A 23,377-nucleotide genomic window follows, 5' to 3' on the forward strand; every position below is an offset into this window, starting at 1 on the left:
AGTGCACGTGTGAATCCATATGTCAGCGTTTATGTCCATATATGCAGCAACCCATCTCATCCAGATGTTTGTTTGTTGGTGAATTTGTAGTTTTGCTTAATTGATGCTATCCAGCAGCAGCACATGATCACTATTAAAGCCATCAGCACCGCGAAACACTTCAAAATTTTCTCCTTTTTTTGTAGTCTTTTCATTTCTTTGTGTGTCCAATTATAGTATTTACAACAATGTAATTACATTTTTATGGGAAATGCTCTAAACGCAGAGAGCCTTTGTGGACATGTTTTTCCAAAAGGTGTGTGTTTGATGCCCTTAGTACTGTGTTTGTGCAGTGACTTTATTAACTTTATCACAAGATCGTCATGGTCATTAGGTTGCTTCCTGTGTCATGAAAAGCTACATTTCAACAAAGTGGGTTATGGCCGTTGGCGTCTCACATAACACACCCCATGGATCGAAGTGGAGAGTCAAAGAAATAAAAGAGAAAGAAGGAAAGAAAAGAGAGGTTGAAAAGATGAATGAGGGGACACATCAGTGTGTATTGTGTGCGGTGTGTCTGGCTCCAAGACTAGACGCCAGTCTGCGAACTCACACACACAGACAGTGATGCACACATTGTGTTGCTGTCTGAAGCAGAGGTAACTCTACACCTGCAGGGGAGGGTCTGTAGGCATCTATGAAAGGCTTTGCTAAGTCTAGCAGGGTAGTCCAGAGGGCAGAGGATCTGTGGATGTGTGGTTTTTGGAAAGAAGGTGTGGGTATTTGAAGTCTGTACTGTAGGGGATTATGGTAAACACCGCAGAGTGATTGTAGAGGTGCCGAATTGTGGTGTTACAGAAGTTAAGCCTGAGGGCCAGAGTTTTAAAAGTTCCTTTTTTAAAAAGTGTTTCTTCCATGCAAAAATTATGATCTGCTTTTATGTAATAATGTTTTTGAAGATACATTTTCTCATGTTGTGATTCTTTAGCATGGCTTACTTTTCCAGTGCAAGGCACATTTAATAAGGACACCAAAAGCGTAATGTGTGGGGAAGGAAAACATTTCATAACTGCCTTTGGCAAGATGTAACATATTACTAAAAAACACAGTAAAGGTCAAACAGTGCATTTAGGTTGTGGAACCTTTTTTTCACCTGTGTGAGTCCAACCTTTTAACTCTTGCACCTGAGCAAACTAAAAGAGGGCTTCGTCTGTTTAGTCAGCACACACGGCGACATCTACATTTTCAGAAAGAGAAGATTTAGAGATTTTATCTTGTAAGTTTTTAAGTCATTTTGTATTTTTCCCAGTTACTTAGCCAGTTCACGATCAGTTTATGCTGATCAGCTGTTTCTGTTTACTTTCAGTGAAAGCAGAAGTGTAGTATCATAGCACACATAATTCAAACAATGGTGTAATACCCCAGAGTTGCATTTTGGATTAAATAACCTTTAACTGTTGTTATGTTTTCTTTTGTTTTTTAATCTAGGTCTTAGACCACTATGAGAGGGAAGGTTTCAGCTTCCTGTCCAAGGTTTTTAATTCTTCCCATTCATTCCTGGAGGACCTGACGGGGCTGACTCTGCTGCACCAAGAGACACAGGCTGCAGAGGTAGATTGCGTCCACACATACACCCACCCACACAAATAGGTGGAGACATGATCACAAAATGTGCTAAGTGTGGCAAACCTGGTCCTTGAGCCATAATGACAAGAAACTGATGTTTGTATAGCTGGAATGAGAGCTGTGTGTGTATTCTTTGAAAGTAGTTAAGCACACTTGTCACCAATTTTGTGTTTTGTTTCTGTTTGTTTGTTCTGTTTGTCTTTTTTAAATAATGTTAGCCACCACTGTCAGGTGAAGTGTTGTTGGGGTCTGGTTTGAAAGTGGGAGTAAAGAGCTCTGCGTGGTAGTGCATTAATAGTGAGTAAGTGCTCCAAAGAGCTATGATGATGCAGGTTGTAGCCTCAAAAATATATGGTGTTTTTTGATGTTTGCACTCTGGTTTGTACTTCACCTTAGCCCATGCTGCAGAAATTTATTATTTATTTATTTTTTATAAAACTGTCTCAGCAATGACGTTAAAACGAGTGATGAAAAGCTTTGTACTGCAGTCATTATCAGTCCTCTCCTCCGTGCTTCTTAAAACTTCTTTGATTTTATTGAAATTTGCTGTAGCAGTTCCCTTTCCTATCCATCCGCACAGGCCACAGACTGTTAGTTAGCTCCAGGACCGCATGCAAGCAAAAATCTGTTGATTGGTTGATTTTCAGTCATTCTTTTCTCTGCATAACTGGAAAGTTACAAAACAGACATGATTGCAGGATCATAAATCTATTTTTTTGCTACCACTGCTGCTCACCAACAGGAGGTTGTTAGTGGAAAGTTGTACACAGCACTGAAAAGGCTAAAATGGCATGAAGTTTTTACATCTTTACCTCAGACTGATAGTTAAACCATGTGTTCTAGTTTTGTTTTGTTTTTTGTTTTTTCTGAGTGAAATATTTTACCCATCTCTTTTATCTGTGCTCTTTATGGTGACCTCCCTACACCAACAAAAGTGATTAATGTGTTTTTAAAAAAGTTAAGGAGATTGATAAATGAGCTTCTCTGTAAATGCAGAGTCCCAAAAAATCAGTCCACCAGTTAGAAATATCCCCTGTTTTTCTCATTTCATTGTGCTGGATCAGTGTCGCTGCTCCACATTAATTTTAAAAGTCAGAAGTCTGGGCATGAACTTGTTTGCCTGCCCGTACACGTCCAGACACATCTGTGTTATAAGCGTCTTTTATATGTGGAGATTCAACATGAAAACAACACTGAGACAAATTCAGTTTAATGTTAATGTCATAATAATAAGATTAACTTAATATGGAAAATAACCTAAAAATGGGCGGACTTTCACTTGTCAATTCCTGACATCACCATTAGCACAACCCTAGCCCAAAATATACTAATTGGTCAGATTGTTGGATTAGATTGTTGCAATGGAGTTGGACATTAATAGTAAAGAGGCCATTCATCAAATCAGCCGCTAGCCTTCACCTGTGGAAACTAGTTACTGCTGGACTGAGGTAACAGCATTAGTTAGATTTGTGAAGATGTTTCAGCTCCCATTGAAGAGACTTCTTCAGTTTTAAAAACAAATTGGTGGGGTCTCAGGTACTTAACCCTTAATGGGGGTTGTCCCCTTGAATGTATTCCTGAGGCTCATTGACTTTGGGTCATGTGACGACTGACATGAGCCATGGGGTGAAAGAAGTCATGGGTCATTACCATCACTGGTGGTTAAAGGTGAAACCCCTGTGAGATCTTTCCTCAACCTATCATGTGACTTACTGAGGTCACCAGAGACGAGGTGCGAGTGGGGTTGCCTGGGAAGAGAAATCAAGACTGCACTGGAAGTGGCTGACAGCTCATGTTGTAAGCCATCACTTTTCTTCAGTGACGGTTACTCACAGTGGACAAAGATGGCCTCCTTTACTCCTCTCTTAAACCATCTGTAGTTTGTCCTTTAGGTGCACACGTACAGCTAAGTCTGTTGTTGAGGTGGTTCTTATATGTTGTACTGTGCATTTGTGAAATGGCTGTTTAGTTTTACCTATGCAGAGGTCCGACCACACCTCACTGCAGAGTATACACAGCATACATTTTTTTTCATCTTGTGTTTGAGAGTTTGTGTCTTAGACAAAAATTGGACCAGGTCTAAGGGGACAGCTGCCACTTGGGGTCAAATACCTGTGGCTCTTTATCGTTTGCTTTTAGAACTGAAGAAGCCTCTTGGATGAGAGGTGAAACATCTTCACAAACCTAAAGAAGTCCAGTTGGCTCTTTTTTTCAGGCTCTCTAGAGTGTAGTTGAAATGGTTTGGGCAGCTTGTTTCATATCGGCTTCATGGCTGACCAAACAGATTTCTGAGCTTCTTGCTTTGCCTACTCCAACCATGACTGAAACCTAAACAGTGGGGCAGAGATTAATGGCTACATAGCTCTTAGATTGGTCCTGGAAGTTTTATAACCCTGGGAAATTCGTACCAATATGTTTTTTTCACACAGTTTCAGAATGGTTTTATCCTCTTGTGGAAATTTTAATTTCATCATTGGGATTTCTCTAAAAGCAAAACCAAACAGGACCTAAATCATTAAGCAAAGATGCCGTTTTAATCCCGAAGCAGAGATATTTTCGTCCCATAACCTTCCTCTAATTATTGTGTTGCCATAGAAGCGCACAGTCAATGTTGACGGAACAACGAGCGGCATAAAGTTCCAGCAAACACCCAGAATACTTTGTGGTGGAATATGGGTGGTTTTCTTCAAGACTTTCCCCTCTGACATGAGACAGAGGGAATCGGGGGGAAAGACAGAAAACGAGTGCGTGTGGGTGGTGGGGGTTGGGATTGGTCCTGTTGAACTGTGGGAAAATCCCATGTACTTTCTCCCTAATAACACATCGATGAGGAGGAGGGGGTGAAAGAAAAGCATGAGAGCCAGATTAAAATACTGAGAAACATAAGAGATAAGAGACAGTGGAGATCGTAGAAAAGACAAGCATGAAGAAAGAATGGACGTCAAAAGAGGACTGGAGATGAAAAGAAAACAATTTAAGGTGAAATGAGAGAAGCAACAAGTGAAGAAGAAAATGCCTTCCTCCTCTTTTCTCTCTCTCCCCAACTTCTACCCCCTTTCTCACCTCTTCTTCTATCAGTCTCCACCTCATCCCTATCATTTCTCTCCATCTCTTGCATTTGTTCCCACCCCCTTCTGTCCACCCCCTCTCCCCGATGAAGCGTGTTGAAGAGTCTGGCATCGGTCCCATTCTCTTCAATCAGAACACGGAGAGATTGTTTTGATTGCTCAGCCCACTAGCGCCAGAAGTCTTTGCGTCTGTTTCCTGTACACAGATTACTTTTTCTGAAAATTACTGCGCTTTAAGGACGTCCCTTAAAAAAAAGCCCTCATTTCCAGGAAAGACAGTAGTGTTTTTTTTTTCTTGACTTTGAAAGCATATTATTACTTATTTCATGCGGGAACCCACTAGAAACAGGCTTGTGGATCATTTTGGGGCTCGACCCCATATTTTGAGAAGTTCTGGTTTGCAATAATGATGATTCTCACTGCAAAATTAGGGGGTTTAAAGGGTTCTTATGTGATTCTTTTTAATGTGTACATATTGGAATTGGGTACAGTTATGAGTCCTCATGGGAAGATTATCACTTTCAGTGACTTTTCAGTGACTCACTGCTTTTAAAAGGTTTCCCTGAATTGTAAAGAATAGCTATTTTCATGACTAACTATCTCATCTGGTGTGGTTCTTTTTAGAAACTGTTGACAGATTTTACAAGTATGACTTTTAAACTGCAGGTTCTGATGAGAAATACAATAGTACTGGTCATATATGAAAAAACATAGTATTACAATGAAACAAGTTATACTTTTCAATGTTCTCGCCTTTCCCTAAAGCATGACACTGAATTCATCACAGCCGTTCAAGTGTGTGTAACCATTCTAAACTATAATCTACGTCACTAGATATCACTACTATGTACTTAAGGCCTATTTTGGGTGAGTTTGTAACCTGAGAACTACTTTTTATGCGGTCACTGCAGGGTTTTGTGGGAGTTCAAGTTCGGTAAAAGTTTAGACTGCCTGAAAGCTGTGCCTGTGCGTGTATGTGTGTGGTGTTAACGTGCACAAGTCACTTTGAATGGCTTCTTTGTGAGATCAGCCCTGCTGAGATTTCAGCCTGTGATGGGACCATGGCAGAGTGGAAAATGTACTATAAATCTGGCAAATCAGTTACTTATATTTGAAACATTTGTATGCAGCATGCCTCTTAAGGCCGTTCATGTTCGTGGCAAGGAAAATGAAACATGACCTGATTTTAATATTTATGAGCTGATCTGTAGTTGTGCTATACTTCTTTGTTTTTTACTCTGCAGATTGCCATGGTTAGTTTTCCTTGTGTTGTGCAACTGTTACCTCCACTGTCACTCCTGTGTGTATGAGTTATTTTCATATGGTCTAATTGTGTCATACAGCAACATTTTGGCTCATTTTCTGAGATAGACTCTCCAGCAATCACACCACCTTTATGCTGTCATGTGTTTCAGGCCTCTTTTACCCCTCTTGGTCCCTATTTATCTCATAACCACATGAATGATTATGTTTAAGTTAAGAATGAGTGTGGGCCACTATCTCTATTTTTACTATTTATAGCATTGTAGAAGCAAAAGAGATGAGGGAAAAATGTTACACAGCCAGGAAAAGACTACGGCAACCATTCAGACAAGCCTTGGCTATAAAATCATTGTACTTACTTCCTCCGAGGCCGTAAAACTGCCTCATGCCTCGACTGATGCACATTTTCTCCTAACTTTAGATGAGTATTTGTAGTTAAACGTTATCGTTGCCAACAAAAATATCCATTTACCACAAGATTTTAACTGTTTCCAGCGTGTGATTTATCCAAACCAGATCAAATAAGACTGAATTGGGTCACATGTTCAACCTGTGTCGCCATGTTGGTTCAAAAGTTGAATGGGATGCATTACCTGAACTGAATCAAGCTCCGATTTCAATTCACAATAATTTTGTCATTTAAACATGTTTAACCGGAACATTGCTTTGAGTTTTGGCTGCCCTTTCCTTCCTCACTGTAGCTTCATTGTTGAGGGCAGGGTCAGACACACAAACACTCAGAGAAGCTGACAGGAAATGAGTGTCTGTACGGGATGCTCTACCTTTCCTACGATGCCCACTGATTGTCTTTGCCTTGGAAGGATGAGTCACTGCGCTCATTCATACAGCCACTTACAGGGATCAAGGACAAAATGGGTTCATTTTATGACTTTAATGTTAACAAAAAATAGAAGCGCTATACCATTATTGAAAGTTAAAGTCATAATAACAAGCTGGCTTTGCTTTTTTACTCATTTGCAGCTCTAATGCGTCAGGTTAGTAATGTGATTGCAGGAGATTTTGTAAAGGAAGTGATGCGTTACACTCATATACAGTCATCTGACTTTATCAAGGTTAGATATTATTTTGTGGCTGTGCAGTTTCCTTATATTAACATCAAGGAAGCACGTGGTCATTGATATTCAGTTGTGTATGTTGTATGTCCCTGTCATCATTGTCAGTAAACATGGGAACGAGCGTGTTTCCCGTATGTGTTAATCTGTCAGCCTGTAAATGGCTCAAACAGAGGATGTGTGACCCTTTTAGCACAAAGGGTCTTTCTGCAGAATCCATGCTCCACTCCCTTCCACCTACTCCAACTGGCACTGGCAGCAAGTCACGAGTTAGACACGTCTGTGCTGAACTTGAAGAAGAATGTGTCACTTGTCACACTCTTTTCTGTTTTGATTCTTTGGGACGTAGTCTCATGTTGAATACCGTGACAGCTGCTTGATTTTTAACAAAGGGGCCTTTAGAACATGCTTAGTACAAGAATCTCATATCACACAAGTAACACTTGATGTGATTTGCTCCACAAGGATTTGAGTGAAAAACTAGGCAACATTTAATATGGGTTTGGTTATGTGAACACACTCTAGAGGGTGTAACCTGTGTTTGTGTAACATCATCATCTTATTGTTGCATTTTGAAATGAAATCATTGTGAAATTACTTCAATCCCTTTTTAATAATATAGGACCATCTTGTATTCCTCCTTTGGGTACAGGGGCCCCTGATTTGGGAGGCATTTGTTTTTAAGTTGATACTCCAGATATCCAAGGTTACATATTGTGAGTCAGTGTCTTGCTCAAGATCGGTTTGTGAGGCACACTTTGGATAATTGCTCTGACAGTTGCTATCTAAATTATTTCGGTTTTGCTGCGTGACCTAAGATTGAACCGTACCTGTCGTCTAAGTAAAGAAGTGATCCGAGTCTTGCTGAAAATTCTTTAGGTCTAATTTTAGTACACAGAAGCTGTGTTCGATAAGATGTAGGTACCTGGATCTGTCCAGTGTGCCTGTGGCTTTTTGGTAGCAATCTCAGTGCCATCAGATGCCAGTAATCATCACCCTGAGTCATACTCATCCCCTTGAGGAGGAGATGTTACCCAACCACCCACACACATTCATCCATGCTCTGCTCTGCGCTTATCCACGTAAAACAGTGCGCTGACGATAAAGTTGATTTAGTTATGTTGGCCCGTCACCCAGCAGCTTGGAAAGCATACAAGTGCGGATACGCGCACACACACTCAGAGTAACACAAATTATCCAGTCACATGCTTTTTTTTCTTCTTCCTCTCTCTCTCTTTGTCCCCACATAAACAGACTCTCCCAGTGGAGACACACACACGCGCGCACACACACACGCTTACTCTATGAGCGTCAGAGGGCCCCATGTATGTCAGAGCTTTATCCAAACACAGCTACAGTTGCTACATGCTGCAATTATTACCAGATGGACTCAGGGAAAACATATTAAGTCTGCTTTTTCATTATTGCACTGCACACCCTCCTGTGAGACGGAGAGTTCGAGTGGGGAAAAAAAAATAAGGAGGGAGAATGAGAGAGACATTTTAAAAAAGTATAAATTGTCTTTAAATTGACTGCAATCTACTGTCCCTGAGTAGTTGCTTATTTTCATTTCGATTTACTATTAAGTTCCTTTGAAACAAAAAAAAAAATCACCTATTTTTTTTTTTTTTAACTCTTTATATCTAAGTACAATCCTTTTGTTTTTTTTACTTGATGAAATCCATGAAACTCCATTCAGTAAGACTTGGAAAGTATGGAAATTGTGTGTTAACAAGCTGTTGCTGTTCATAAACACCAACTTCCTATCCAGTTGTTAAGTGATGATGTATGAACCCTGCTTCCGGGTCCAAACTACTTTGTGTTTACTAAGGCTGTTGTTTTTTTTTTTAAACTCTGTCTATTTTCTATTTAATTTTCGATTTAATCTGAACAAGCTCCTTAAAAAAGGGGGGGAAAAAGGTCGGTGAACACTGTCTGCGTTTCTCAGTTTTTATTACCACTATTCATCGGCAACACGTTTTAAAGCACCGTTTTTTAAAAACCTTACAGTGTAACTACAGCCCATCCCATGCAACAGTATATTAATGACTAACCTCGTATTGTTGATGAATGATCTCGGTTGTGCTTCTGACTGAAGTTTGGTCCGTTTACAGCAACCTGCCATGCGATTGCTAACTTTTATTGAGTGGAAACGTTACTGTGCTAATGTGTTTATATAGCTAGCCACCACGTAGCACATCAGTACATACCAGCTAGCCAAACTTCAGTAACCCCACAAACATCACTGCTGTTTAGTTTTCTGTCTTCATTTATGTCAGAAGTGATAGCAGAACTGTACGTTTTAATTTTTCTGAAATCCCTCAGTTGGAACAGGGTATATTATGTTTAGATGGAAATTAGCAAGCTAACTCCCTGCTAACTTCTAACTCTGTTAAACTTTAACATCCAGGCATCCATGGAAAAAAAGGATTTATTCATTGTTACACCTGGTAAAGCAGCCAGACTTATCATTTTATTAAAGATGGCTGTCGCTATGTGACATCGGTTGCAAAGAAGGTTCTGGACCAAAAACCTCTCCCACGGTCACCTGTGATTTGCCTGAATGATGCTGATTTGTGTGCAAACACTTGCCAACTAATCACTGAGTGAAACTGGAAATGGAAAATATTGGTTGGTAACACATTGTTTCAAAATTCCCTTGCAACCTGTGTCACTGGCATTACTGACCGGTCTCTGGATCTGTGGCTGGGGCTTCAGCAACCTAGTTACTGGTTGCTAGGAGGTCACCGTCAAGTCTCTAGGCCGGTGTGACTGGGCCCTTATTGAGTTTAGCAGCAAAAGCCAAGTATTAGAGTGCTCTCTTGCGTTTCTAGCCAACTGACTTTACTCTTGTTTAAACTTTAGATTTCGATTATACACTTCCTCTTCACCTTGCTTTTTATTGATTTTTTTTTTTTTTTGGCCATGCAGTCTTTATTTATTTTACTTATTCCAACATCTGCCATTACAAGCTAATTCAGGAAAACTACCAGGAAAATGAAATGTTCCTTTTGTTTTGGCTGCACGATTGAAACTTCATTTTCCCGGTAGTTTTCATGCCCAGTGGCAGACAGAAGTGCATGGTGAAAGCGACACTTTTTCATGAAACCAGTCTGGATACAACTACATTATGCAACTAACTCTTATTTTATAATCAGTTGAAACAAAAAAGCATGCCTGATGCATGTTTTAATATCATCTATTACTAGCATAAAACATCACCATTTGAATTATGTATAATATCTCCCCCTTGATCTCAGCCCAACATCTTCTTTCCAGTAAAAACATGTCAAACCACAAAAGAAGTTAAAATATCACCTATTAAGATGCAGAGAGATGAAGCATTTTATATTTAATTCAGTAGAACATTAACTGGCTGCTTTCATGCAGCAGTTTCCAGGAAAGGAGAGGAAAGGTAGCAGTTGTGGTTGAAACACAGAAGAAGGATTCAGAAAGTTATTTGATACCATGTTCCATAATTTGTTTAGAGTTTGAAAGTCAAGAAGAGATTCTTCACAGATCTCATAAAAAGAAATTTCAGTTTTAACATGAGGAAATATGTGATCATTCTAAATTTATTACTGGAAACTTTAGTCTTCATTTCTTTCTTGTTATAATTTGATAGCTTCTAAGTTCACTCTGCCTAAAATACTTATTGTTACAGATCATTTGAATTAATTGATCTGAAGTTTACTCCTTGAATAATCTCAATTGGTTAATTCCAGAAAACCTTCAAGGAAAATTTATGAAAATATTGCTACATTACAGACTTTTTGTGTGATTTTGTATTTCTGTGTATTAATGTAAAAAGTAAAGCGTGCATACCATCATGTGGCACATGCATATTTATGTCCCATACATATGCCAGCTATTCCTGCTTGACATCTTCTGCACTGCTAATTATAAAAGTGTGCTCTTCTTTCTCTGATGCATGCCAGCAGGGAGAGACGGGTCACATCTTCTATCCTTCCTTTCTTTACATAGTTTCTCACACATGCAGAAACTTTGTTCCTATACATAGTCTAAATCATCCCAGTCCTTTACAGGCTAAATTCAGAAGCTTTGTGTCATCGGTGGCTTGACTTTTAACCTCACTTGCTAATCCTACATATGCTAACCTTAACATATAAGTGGGGTGAGTAATTCTTGTGTGTTTGTTTTTATAACTAACCCTAGTCTTCACAGGTTCTAGATTGTCCAGCACAAATTGGCTCTTGGTTGTCTGACGCTGGCAGTGAGTGCTGGCAACCACAAAAGGGAAAATAGTGTAGTGCAAACAAGTGAAGTTTGACAAATAGGGATAACAAAGTGATTCAACCACAGCCTGCTTTACTCAATAGAGTTACCGGATTGAATAATACATGTTCTGTGCCAGGGCAGGTCATTCAGGACTTGGGTCAGGTGTGGCAGCTACAGTACGCCATCAGTCATTTAACTGCCCCTGTCCCACCTTTCTGATCCTCTAGCTGAGGTAACATGACACTTAGAACTAGCAGAGCTGCTCAGTGTTTCCATCATTACAAGGTGCCATGTTCAGCAAAATATAAATACCCAGGAAGAAGAAGAAAGAAGAAATATCCAGTCAGTGATCCATTTGCCTTATTAGTACATGCTCATATTGCAATATTGTTTGTTGCCTGTTCTTGTTTGGCCGTGAAATTAAAAAAATATGAGGTGCTGTAAGTGTATAAATGCAAACAATGGTCTCTTTTAGCCCATTGCAAGGTGATTGCTAGGCAACGTGATAACATTGTCATCTATCACATATAATTCAGCTTTTGTGGTTATAATGGACATGTTATTGTCATAAAATTAAAACAATAGGATCCTTTCATAAGGTGTTGTAGGTGCATAGAGGCAAAAAATACTGTTCAGCCTAGCCTGTTGCTAGGTGGTTGCCAAGCAATTTGATGGCATTGTAATGGTTGCTCAAATCCTCATCGTGTAGGAGGAGTTGGCAGACAAAGAGACAAACACAGAGATTTTGTTTTATAAAAGGAAGAAAAGACTGGTCAATTTTAATAGATTACCCGAGTTATTGTTGATTTAGCACTATGTAGGTTTATTATTGTTGTTACTGATATTAGCATTTTTCCGAGCTTTTTCACTCAATGTGGAGATAAAGATGAAGAGGTGAGAAGAACAGCAGGTGATATGTTGTAAAGCTTCTTGGCACGGAAATAAGTCCACTTTTCTCCCTTGGTGGGCTGTATTAATACCCTTATGCACAGGATTGGAGCCAGCAAAGGGATGTACTGTAGGATGGGGGTGGAGAAGAAGCATGGCACCCAGAACAGCTGTCCTGTGTCTTGACCCCAAAGAAGCTCATACAGAATTACTAATCATCAATCACAGGGAGGTATTTTCATAAGTCATAAATAGGATCCATAAAGCCAAATTTTCCTTCACTACATGGGAAAACTTACAGAGGCCCTGTTCCTATACATGGCCTCTCCTCTCAGGCGCCAGTCAGTCCAAAGTGATGTCTTCTTCGAGCCAGGAAGCGAGCGACAGACAGATGGACAGATGACTGGGTGGCAGCAGACAGAGTAGTAGTCTAGTCGTCCCTGTTTAGCTCCTACTCTCCTTCCTGTTCGGTAGCTTAACAACTATTTCTGTATCTGTGTCAGCTTTGCACTTTTGGAGTGGACTGTCACTTGTGCAAGCACCCCAACACCACTTGCTTACATGTGGATCGGTTTGCTACACAGCTGAACTATTCAATGTAATTTTTGTTTTAACATGGACATTATGTTATTGGAGATTAAGATTTTATTATCTGATTTCTGGTATTATTTAGTCCCAATACAAATAACTTATTTGCTAGTACTCAAAAAACTCTTGAATGATTTATTAATATGACAACACCTATATTATGTTTTTCTCATGGTGTCAAAACACACCGTCACTGGTTTTTGTCTTCTTTTTTGTATACCCTTTTTTTTTGTTGTTAAACTACGGAGAAAACGCTAAGTAATGCACAATTTTTGAAAAGCAAAAAGATACACATTTTATTGTTACTCCCCAACTAGTCACAGCAGATGGCTGCCTCTCCCTGAGCCTGAGCCAGAGGTTTCTTCCTATTAAACGGGGGTTCTTCCTTCCCACTGTCACCAGGTTCTTGCTCATAGGATGTCGTCTGATCATTGGGGCTTTCTCTCTGTAATTGAAGGTTTTTTACCTTACAATATAAAATACATTGAGACAACAACTGTTGTTGTGATTTGGCGCTATCAAATGAAGTGAATCAAGTTGGCGAGCTATGTATCATTTAGAAAAATAATGTTCTGCCATCTATTAATGGATGATGAGGTAGTGTTGTTTTAGGTATAAGTGTGTAATGGAGTCCTGGAAGCCCAGTTTGATAAATGCATAATTTTGAATATAAAACCGTTTATATTACCATCTGTCCATTTTCTGCTACTTAACCAATTCAGGTCATGAGGGACGGAAGGCAGGGTATGCTGTGGACAGGTTACTAAGTGTCTAATATAAAGTCCCATGAAGAATGCCTTCATCTTTGCTGGATGAAGTCTGGTTATAGCAAAAATTGCAAAAGTTCCAACTTTTATGTCATGTGATTGTTTGTTTGTTTGTTTGTTTGTTTTTGTTCATTTTCCCCCTCACTGTTCAAACTGGAGACTGTGGCACTACAGTTGCAGTGATATAAGTAAGGGGTCTGCTCTGCATTGTTACTGAAACTGCTTTAAGGTAAAAAAAAACAAAAACAGAAAAACAATGATATTATATTTAAAGACATATTATATTTAATTTATATTTAAAGATATTACACTTTTCATTTGAAGGTTGGATTATAAACAATAATCTCATCCTCCTTGATACTGAAACTGGTATTAGACAACATCACTACATATTGGGTCCAATCTCATCTTTCAGGGTGAGTAATTAAATTCAAATACTTTGTTTTGTTCCTCACTAAGGACAAAAGGTTTGGAGATACCAGCGCTGAATTTAATGGATGTTTACCTTTCCAGTGAAGGTCAAATGTGTCATCTGTATCCAAGTAAATGCAGCTCAGCTGGAACCAAAGGAAGTGAATGTTATCAGAATGTAAGCACACATTGTGCCCAGTACATATTCTATTGTTTGATATGCTGAAACCTGGCATACACAGATGTATTAGCACATGACGAAATCTCCATTCAGGAGTGTTTCTAACATCAAACCCACTAAGAGTTGTATTTTTCTGTTACGCACAACTACTACAACATACAGAAATTTATTTGAAAAAAAAAAGAGTCAAGAATAATTAAACGATCAGTTTTACATTCACATGAGCACAGATAGCTGCTGTGTGTACATATAACCTGGAGTCTAAAGTGTTTTCCATGGATTCTGTCAGTTCAGGGCTTTTTGTCCTCATTTTCTGGTTTTGGCAAACACAGTAAAAATCTCCAGCTGCATCAAAGACAGAGATAAGAGTCTGTGTGTGTACGTGTGTGTGTGTGTAAGAGAGAGAGAGGATCTTGTAGCCTGATTCTGGCCTGCCTTGCTGGTCACAGGTAATCTGCCCAGGAGCTCCGATTTGAAAAGGAATTGCACACACGCACACATTGGACATCTGGCCACAGTGCCGGTTCTTATCTTTTCTCCCGATGCCGTCCTGTCGAGCACATGGAGAGCAGTGATAACATCGAGCCCGGGGTTCTGATAATTACACATACATACACGCGGGTGCACGCACGATAAGTACTGCATGATTTGCATACAGCATGTATCTGTACATATAGTATATTTGTGTTTGTCTGCTATCTGTGAGTGAGACTACGACTAACGCTCACAGATAGACTTTGGCTAATGTTTGACTGACTTTGTTTCTTTTCTTCATATATGAAGTTTTAAGTTGTTGGCAGTGACTGATTCGCAAAGTGCAAAGCCTTGTAATGAAAGACTGTGACTGTCTGGTGTGCTTAGCATCAGATCAAAAGATTGCTTCAACTGTGGTTTACTAAGCACTTTGTCTTCTTTTCTTCTATTAAATGCGTTTGTGTATGTGTGTGTCTGTATTTGCGTGCAGGGATTGCTGCTCTACAGTAGAACGACTGGTTTGAATAGTATTTGCACTCAATTTGACAATTTACAGATTTTAAAACAGAGAAAGAGTTCTCGTTTCATAATTTGCATTCTGTTGAGGGTTTTTGTTAGGCAGAAGTGCGTGAGAGGATCTGTGAATGTGCGCGCACGCTTACCCAAGCCCGTGTGTGTCTTAGTGCACGTGCCCATGGGGCCCTGCTAGTGTTTGATTGCTGCTCTGACCACAAGTGGGCTTTGACTCATAGTTCTAATTAAACGTAGGGCAGGTCTGAACTGGCAGGGCACACATACACGTACACACACCGCCTCTGAAGTTGATCTGTTATTGCCATTCGGTTAGTTGCACCCTCAAAAATGGTTCATTACACTGCGAGCACACACACATGCTAATGCCTCGCCAAAGGCGACTGCAGCTGATCTAAACAGAGGCTTCAAACTTTTAAAGGTTTTAATTTTACTGCAGCTTTGGCACACAAATAATAGTTGTCACTGTCATAACAGCTGTAACTGAACAGCGAAAACCAGTTTTTAAAAATCATACGTAATCTGTAAAAGGACTTTTTTCAAGCGTACTGTTATATATTTTACTATGTAGCTAAATTAGATATTTTTTTACCCTTTTTTTTTAAACCCTGATATGACTCTAAAATGTGTTGATAACCTCTGCTGTACAGGAAATGTGTCACTGGGAAATGGTCAACAGGGAACGGGGAAAAACGTAGGGAAGTGGAAGATGGAGAACGATAGCCAGTGGCTGACAGTGAGAGAAAGGACAGAAAAGTAGAGTAAGGCAGACGGAGCAAGAGACTTTTAAAGGAAAGAGGATATGTCAGTTGTCGAACTAAATGTTGTTTTCAAAAACGGTTTCGATCTAGGGAAACATTTCAGAGAAAGGTAGAAAGTCACTGCCACTGGAAAAAGAGGACATTTGGGAAATTTAAGCCCCTAAATATTTAAGAAAAAAGTTAAGAACATGGAAGAACAGTCCTCCTGCAAAGAAGGGCGAATAGTCTGTTGGTGTCTCAGGAGAAACAACAGAACCCAGCTGTTGCTCTGCAGGCCACCACACCCAGCGGAGAGAGGCTCCATTTGTTGTTGTTGCTGGCCTTCACGACGCTGACAGAAAAAGTGGGAAAAGGGGGAGGTGGAGGTGGTGGCAGCAGACTCCGGCTGACTTAAAGTAAAGAAAAGAGAGAGTGAAAAGTAGCAAAGGAAATGAAAAGAGGATGCTGCATCGCTTCTGGTTTGTCAGTTCTCCGTGAAAGGGTTTGGTCCAAAGTTTGTTATCTGGGTCGAGTATTGAGAATGCCACTGCTTTGTTTGATTACCCCAAGACTCGGGAGATTATGAAAACACAGCCAAGGGGACATGACCTCAGCTGGGACCTGAACATTAACGCCGTTCCCACGAGAGCTCCTCTAAGCCATCTCTTTTCCCTTTTTTAACTTGCGTCAGACGACTTTCACTCCCATCCATGTTATCCTTCACTTTCCTCCTCTCGAGCTTCATCCGTGTTGTCCTGTTGTTCCCATTTTTCCTTGTGTCACTTATTTTCCCTCTGTCTCCAAATGTAATTGCTACACTTTTAACGACTGGGCTGTTTTTTGTAGCTATTGTAAAACACACTGCTGTCATTTAATAAAATTATGACCTGGGTTTAACACCCCAGGTGTTAAACCCAAGTAGCATTCCTTTATCGATTGAATTAAATACCTAATAAATATAAGATAAGATAATTGGGTATCTGTTAACATTTTTGTCAAGTTCAGAAGGAAATTAACCCCATAAAGTTGCCTAAGTTACAGAGGAGCCACCAAATTTGGATCCACGCTGGATGTGGGGGAAGCTTTGTGAGGGAAAAGTGCCTCAAACATCGACACTTGAGCCTTTCAGGTCTGACAACTAGAGACTATAAATAAGTAAGATTGCTGGGCTTTGAACTGGGAAGAAGCATACGTGGAATAAAAAAAGCATTGGATTTCATAATGAGTCCAACAGTGTTACTGAAGTGCAATGGCAGCTTGATTGAGTTCTGTTACATTTCCATTGGTATGAAGCTACAAACTGATGCCTGCGAGGGTCACTGCATCGATGTAAAATGATGAAAGTTGAGCTGGCTTCCTGTAGCACTGCAGTGATGTTTGTGAGTGCTGGAGTCACACCACTGCTATTCAGTGAGGTGTCCTATAACGTCACACCCAGTAGTATTTCTAGTAAGTACCTCAGTAAACCACGACAGCAGAACGACAGAGATAAAAGCATAGACTGCATATAAAAGATGGAACTGGTAACCATGACACAAACCAGTGGTTTGCAAAATTGTGTGTTGAAAACCTCAAGTGAGGCATTTTGGCTCCTGCGAACTTGGCGTTATGAAACCGGACATGACAAACACATGGATCTGAGAGAGAAACTGAGATACACTGCACAGTTTTAGAATAGAGTGATAGGCCCACCCTAAAGAATATCCGGTTTTATCCTTTGTTTTTAACTCTGACGGGGACCATAATTTACAAAATGAGCGTCTTGTTACACTCAAAAAGACATGAAACTGGGAATTGAGAACATAAACTCATCAGTAAAGTGTTTACTGAGGCTACAGATCAAGGAAGCAAAATGATCTTTATTTTTGGAGTGAGAGAAGTCTCACTCTGCTGGAAAGAATAGATTTGCTTTACTTTTTCATATCCTAAGGCTGTCATTTCATATACAGATTATCCTCGCATTATATTTTTAGTGATGAGTGTTTATTTTTTTGTAGAAAAAACAAACACTCTTAAAAAAAAAAGTCAAATATTTAATAAAAAGTTATTGCCTTTTAGTGTCAAAGAGAGGGTGTGTGGGTCTTTTTCTTTTTTCTTTGAACGTAATCTGCACATAGGATATGTGTCACCGATAGGGCAGGTTAAGTTAGTAGGTTCCCCTCCTTTTCCTGTCTCCACCCATCCCCTTTTCCTTTTCCTGTCTCAAGTCCCAGTGAACAGATTGTGTACCCATGCACACCCAATTACACGCCATGTTCACCGAGCTCCCCCATGAGAGCTGCAGCCCTGGAACAAAGAGGACATCAGAAAGAACACAGGGGATTGCTGGAGGAAATGGAAGCACACATAGTGATCATTTCAAAACGAGGGGGTTGGGACTACCTACATTTCGGTCTAGCTGTACTGTAGTACACAAACCCTTCAGATGTGGAATGTCTTTAGTTTTCGTTAACTTAAGGAATACAGTGCGGTGCCATGTGGCTGCAGAATTACATAGTTATTAAGGCCCTGAGGTTTTTCCTCAGGTTACAGTGTTTTCTGGGTGGGAAGAGGACTATAAAGTGCACGTGCAGAGAAAATAGACACAAATGCTCCTTGTGTGAACCAATCACATAATAGTAAAAATCTGTACAGAAGTGAAGTCTGCTGCTGTTTATGCAAGTTCCCAGAATTTCAGTATTGGTACACGGAATTAAATTTGCTGTAATTATAGTGTTTTTGTGTGACCCAGTATGACTGTCAAGAGTTTTTAAAATCTGTGGAAATAGCTGCTAGTTGTGAGATGTTTACACTCAGTATATTTAAACAGTCTTGTGGTCTGTTTCTCGTTTAGCCAAACCAAATCTACATCCTGGTTTGACACATGTACTGCTTTGAATCTGTATCTCTTAGTCCCGACATTTTATATCCACCGAGGCATCTGGAACTACTTTATCAAATGAGTGTTTTTACTTCCAAGCAATACCAGTGACAGTTCTGCTTATTGTGTCAGCGCGCACTACACGCTGCCTCCATCCATTTTTTAAAATCTCATTAGCAGTCTAAGCAGAGAATCCCAGACCACCTTCTACTGCATCCCCAAGCCAGGCCATCCCCAGCCAACATAATCTCTCCAGCGTGTCTTGGGTCTGCCCCGGGGTCACTTCCTGGTTGGACGTGCCCAAAGCACCTCACCTAGGAAGCATCCTAGTCAGATGCTCAAACCACACCAATTGGCTCCTTTTGATGTGGAGGAGCAGCACCTTTACCGTGAGCTCCTGCCAAATACATGATTTCCACACCCTGTTTCAGAGGCTGAACCCTCAAAGCCTTTGGAGGAAGCTAATCTCCATTATTTGTCTCGGCTATCTTATACCTTTAGTCGCTACCTAAAGTTTGTGGCCATAGCGGAAGGTAGAAACAAAGATTAACCAGACAGATATGTTCTGCTATTATTACATTTCTTTCAAAACTTTTTATTTCCTGCATTTGTCTTGACATTTTCACCCTACTTTAAACTGTCTCTCAACCAGTAAAACCTCCAGACTGCAAAATTGACTTGCAGAATTGACAGACTGCCCACATGGTGAAGAAATACCACAGAGGAATTCAGGAATGTTGTTGGGAATACACCAACAGTTGGTGTTGCATAGTACCCTATGATGTCATTTTCTTGCCTGAAAATGGGAACGCACATGCACTTATGTTTTGTGTGTGTGTGTGTGTGTGTGTGTGTGTGTGTGACTGTTTCAAGTGTGTTGCGAAAGAAGAGACTCAGTCAAAAAGAGTTTAACACTTTTAATCCTAATTGACCTTTTTACTGGAATATGACACATTAAGTTTACAAACCCAGATTTATTTCAAGCAATGTTTTCCTATAAATTGCATATGAGTCATAATGTATCACAAATAGCAGCAACTGAATAATTACTGGCTGCCAACAGACTTGTTGCCAACTTATTCTGCAACACACAAATACTCCGTTGATCCCTTTGTTTTCTATCATCCAGTCTTTCAGTTCTTAATCTATGAATTATTTTAAAAATCATTTAATGTTCAAAGATGTTTTATTCCATAGTAGATGCATATCATGTAGCACGATGCTTCATTTGGATCACTTATGATCACTTAGTGATCGTTTATGTATCAGGAGTATTGGAATAGCTGAGAGGCAACACGCTGTGCCAAAATTGGTCCACCCCAAGGATGGGGTCCCCCGGCACAAACGGAGTAGTATAGTGTACGGTGTTAAGTGTCGTGAGGATTGCCATGATTTGGTTGGTGGTTGCTGATCAGTGGTCATGACAGTATGCATATTAACAGTCAAGAAACTGACCTCACAGTCCATTGTTTGGTGCTAGTTTCAGTCATTATGCAAATGAACTGTTTATAAGGTTGGAGAAACCTGGAGTCAGCTGAGACTGAAGAAGCCACTTAGATGAGTGACGAAATGTTTCTCCCACTGAAAACGCTCCGTCCTACGGTTTCTTTACCTGTATTTTTGAGCGTGCATCAAAATATATGATGTACCCTCTCTACTTTTAAGATTAGGCTGAAAACTTTCCTTTTAGATAAAGCTTATATTTTTTACACTCACCTCTTTTCACACTTTTCATGCATTTATTATTAATCTCCATCTCTCTTCTACAGTGTGTCTTTTATCCTGTCTCCCTCTGTCCTCACCCCCAGCCAGTCACAGCAAATAGCTGCTCCTCCCTGAGGGACTCTGTATTACTTTGCTAACAGAAGTGCATGTGTTTTCCTGTTTTTTGTGGTCATTTGATGCATAAAAATCGATTTTCTGCTTGAGTTCATTCAAAACCATTAAAAAAAAACAGCGGTTATAAAAAAAAAAAATCATTTTCAGTCCTGGTGATTTTCCTTTGGGGGAAGGCCAAAATCTCTTTGGGAGGTGCCATTATGTACCTTATGCAGATTGGTAGCAGTCAGGAGACTGTAAACAGTTCATGATGGATTTCGAGGTCTGATTTTGATCATTGTCCTTTTTGCAGAACCCAGGATCTTTTCACTTTCACTCTTTTCCTGAGTTTGCTGGAATTTTTTTCTTTTTTTTTTCTTTCTTTCTTTCTTTTTTCTTTCTTTTCTTTTTTTTTTTTTTTTTTTTTGCATGTAGCACTTCAAATCTTTGGTGACTATGACAAAAAAAGAGCCAAGTTTACCTTCATATGTTTGTGGAACTTGTTTCCAAAAACCTGCAGCTTATCCTGATGTTTGTGCATCAGCACTGCACAGTAAAATGACATAGTAGTACTCCTGTGTTGGATTAAACCTTCCTGCAGCATCTCTGCACACCTTGGGGTGTGTTGGTCTGCGCCGACTTTCCGAGTGGGAAATCTGAGTTGAGGGGACGTTCCACAAATAATTTCCCAGTAGGAACCCGGAATTTCCGACTTATTCAGGAGCACACCATAAATCCAGACTTAGGACTCATCCTAAGTCTGGATTTATGGTACAAAAAACCTGGAGTTCAGTATTTCTAGTTCAACAATTCACCCTTAAAAAAATTTGAATGTGTTTTTTTTTTCTATGCTTTAAGCTTTTAGGATTTGCTGAGACGTCGCACAGAAATGGAGGTGCTGTAAAATGTTGTATCAGTACCACTTCCACCATGTTTTTGTTATGTGTGTTTCAGTTATTTTTACTTTTTTTTTCATCTGATGAGTGAATGTCCCACTAGCATAGTTTACATACAGCCTAAATGCCCTCCAATGAGAGGCCACACTGTGTATGCACAGATATATGAACAGAGGTTTGTAAATACTTTTATGAACTATCCAAGATCACCTACACGAACCAAAAATTTTCTTCCAACTGGATATCCCTCGTCTTCTTCCTCAACCAACAGCGCACAGTCAGTGTTGTATCCAGCAGCCATAAACCACATCAGTCTGTGTGGTCCTCTAATTACATATCAGATGGAGCCAGTCTCCATGATGAAAGCTCGACTTTGCACTTTGTGCTTTGGTGTCAGTCCTAATATGTAAAACAGATGGGTGTTTAATAGCAAAGCCCATCAGTGGTTGTGTAGCACTAGCTAGTTGAATGACTTTAGAGGCTGGATTCCCACTGGGGCCACCCGCACTTAGGAACTATTCCTGTAAGTTGGCTCAGTATTTTGGATCGGCTCTCCTAAGGAGCAGCAACCCTTGTCAGTGAAATGACAGTGATCTGAAAAGTTTCTCCCTGATAAACTGATTTCAGGCAGTAAACACCGTAGCTCGGGCACTAGTTTTCGAGATAAACGTTGCCCTTCATGCTGAGGCTTGTGCTCCATTTGCGGGGTAGCAGCAACAATCAGCAGCAGAGAGTTGGCTGTGATTCTACCAGCCTCAGCTTCCAGCTAAAGCCTTCACTATCTGATCAGATCCCGGCCTTGTCTCAACAACTAGCCTGGATTAGAGTTGTCATATCAGCCGGAGCCCAACTGATTACAAACACATTCGCACAATGATTACATGCAGCTTACTGTTGGATGTTATGAAACATCCTGCAATCCTTTTGTTTTCAAACCTGCGGTGGCTCAAGGTCTTGAAGCGATAAGGCGGCTTCAAAGGTAAAGATGTTTCATCGATTGTGTTGTTGCCAATTCCTTTGAGGGTGTGTGTGTGAAGTAGAGGTCAAACAGCCAAGACAAATATAATTAAAGCTAGAGCTGCAAGCAGTCATTCGTTTTATTGTTGATATTTTTCGGATTAATGTAGTCCTTCAAATAAAAAAAGAAAAACTGAATCCTGCTTCTTGCTTTCTTCCATCTGTTAGAAGAGTCAAGTTTTACCTTCTCACGCAGCTTTTTATGGTGATAAAAGTTGAACATGCACCAAGTCTAGCAAGACATAAAAATAGGCTGGTGGCTGCCCCTCCCTGAGCCTGGTTCTGCTCGAGGGTTCTTCCTATTAAAAGGTAGTTTTTCTGTCCCACTTTCACGAAGTGCTCGATCAAAGGAGGTCCTTTGATTGTCGGGGTTTTCTCTGTACTGTTGTAGGGTCTTTACTAAGGATGGGATTTAATAAGAATAGAGCGATTCTGATTTCATTATCATTGTCACGTATCGACTTGATTCCTTATCGATTCTCCTGTTGATTCTCATTGGGTTCCATATAGCACACTGGGTATTTTCTCTCTCTGTAAACTCAAGAGATGATCACATGAGAAAATCCCACTAGATCAGCCATTTCTGAAATACTCAGACAACCTTGCCATGTTCAAAGTCACTCAAATCACCTTTCTTCCCCCAGTTTTAAGCTCAGTTTGAAATTTGACAGGTCTCCTTGATCACATCTGAATGCCTAAATGCATTGAGTTGCTGCCGGGTGATTGGCTGAGTAGATATTTGCGTTAACAAGCAGTTGAACAGGTGTGATTGTACATGTGAATGATGCAAGAAGGAGTTTGGGTTTCAATAAGTTTCCTAATTGGACAGAGCTGAGAAGTGATTTATTTTGATCTTGGCTTTACAGAAATCTGCTTATGTGTTGCAGCAACAGAGGTGGCTTCCAATGGTTGAGAAACATCCCAAGTATTCAGCTGAGCTCGAAAGAGTGTAGTAAGT

General features: G+C 40.0%; 1 protein-coding gene across 1 annotated transcript in view; it reads left to right on the top strand.

Annotated features, from left to right (window-relative positions):
- Nucleotides 1-23,377, top strand: part of atg7 (ATG7 autophagy related 7 homolog (S. cerevisiae)) — a 58,592-nt gene that overhangs the window by 30,684 nt on the left and 4,531 nt on the right. The window contains exon 18 of the mRNA XM_085456900.1: nt 1,468-1,590. Coding sequence (XP_085313026.1) covers nt 1,468-1,590 — 123 coding nt within the window. The remainder of the gene's footprint in view (nt 1-1,467; nt 1,591-23,377) is intronic.

This window comes from Copadichromis virginalis, linkage group LG5, assembly GCF_057382275.1.
Source record: "Copadichromis virginalis isolate Kocher_CV1m ecotype Utaka linkage group LG5, C_Virginalis_male_GT1.1, whole genome shotgun sequence".
In the NCBI taxonomy this organism is placed as follows: Eukaryota; Metazoa; Chordata; class Actinopteri; order Cichliformes; family Cichlidae; genus Copadichromis; species Copadichromis virginalis.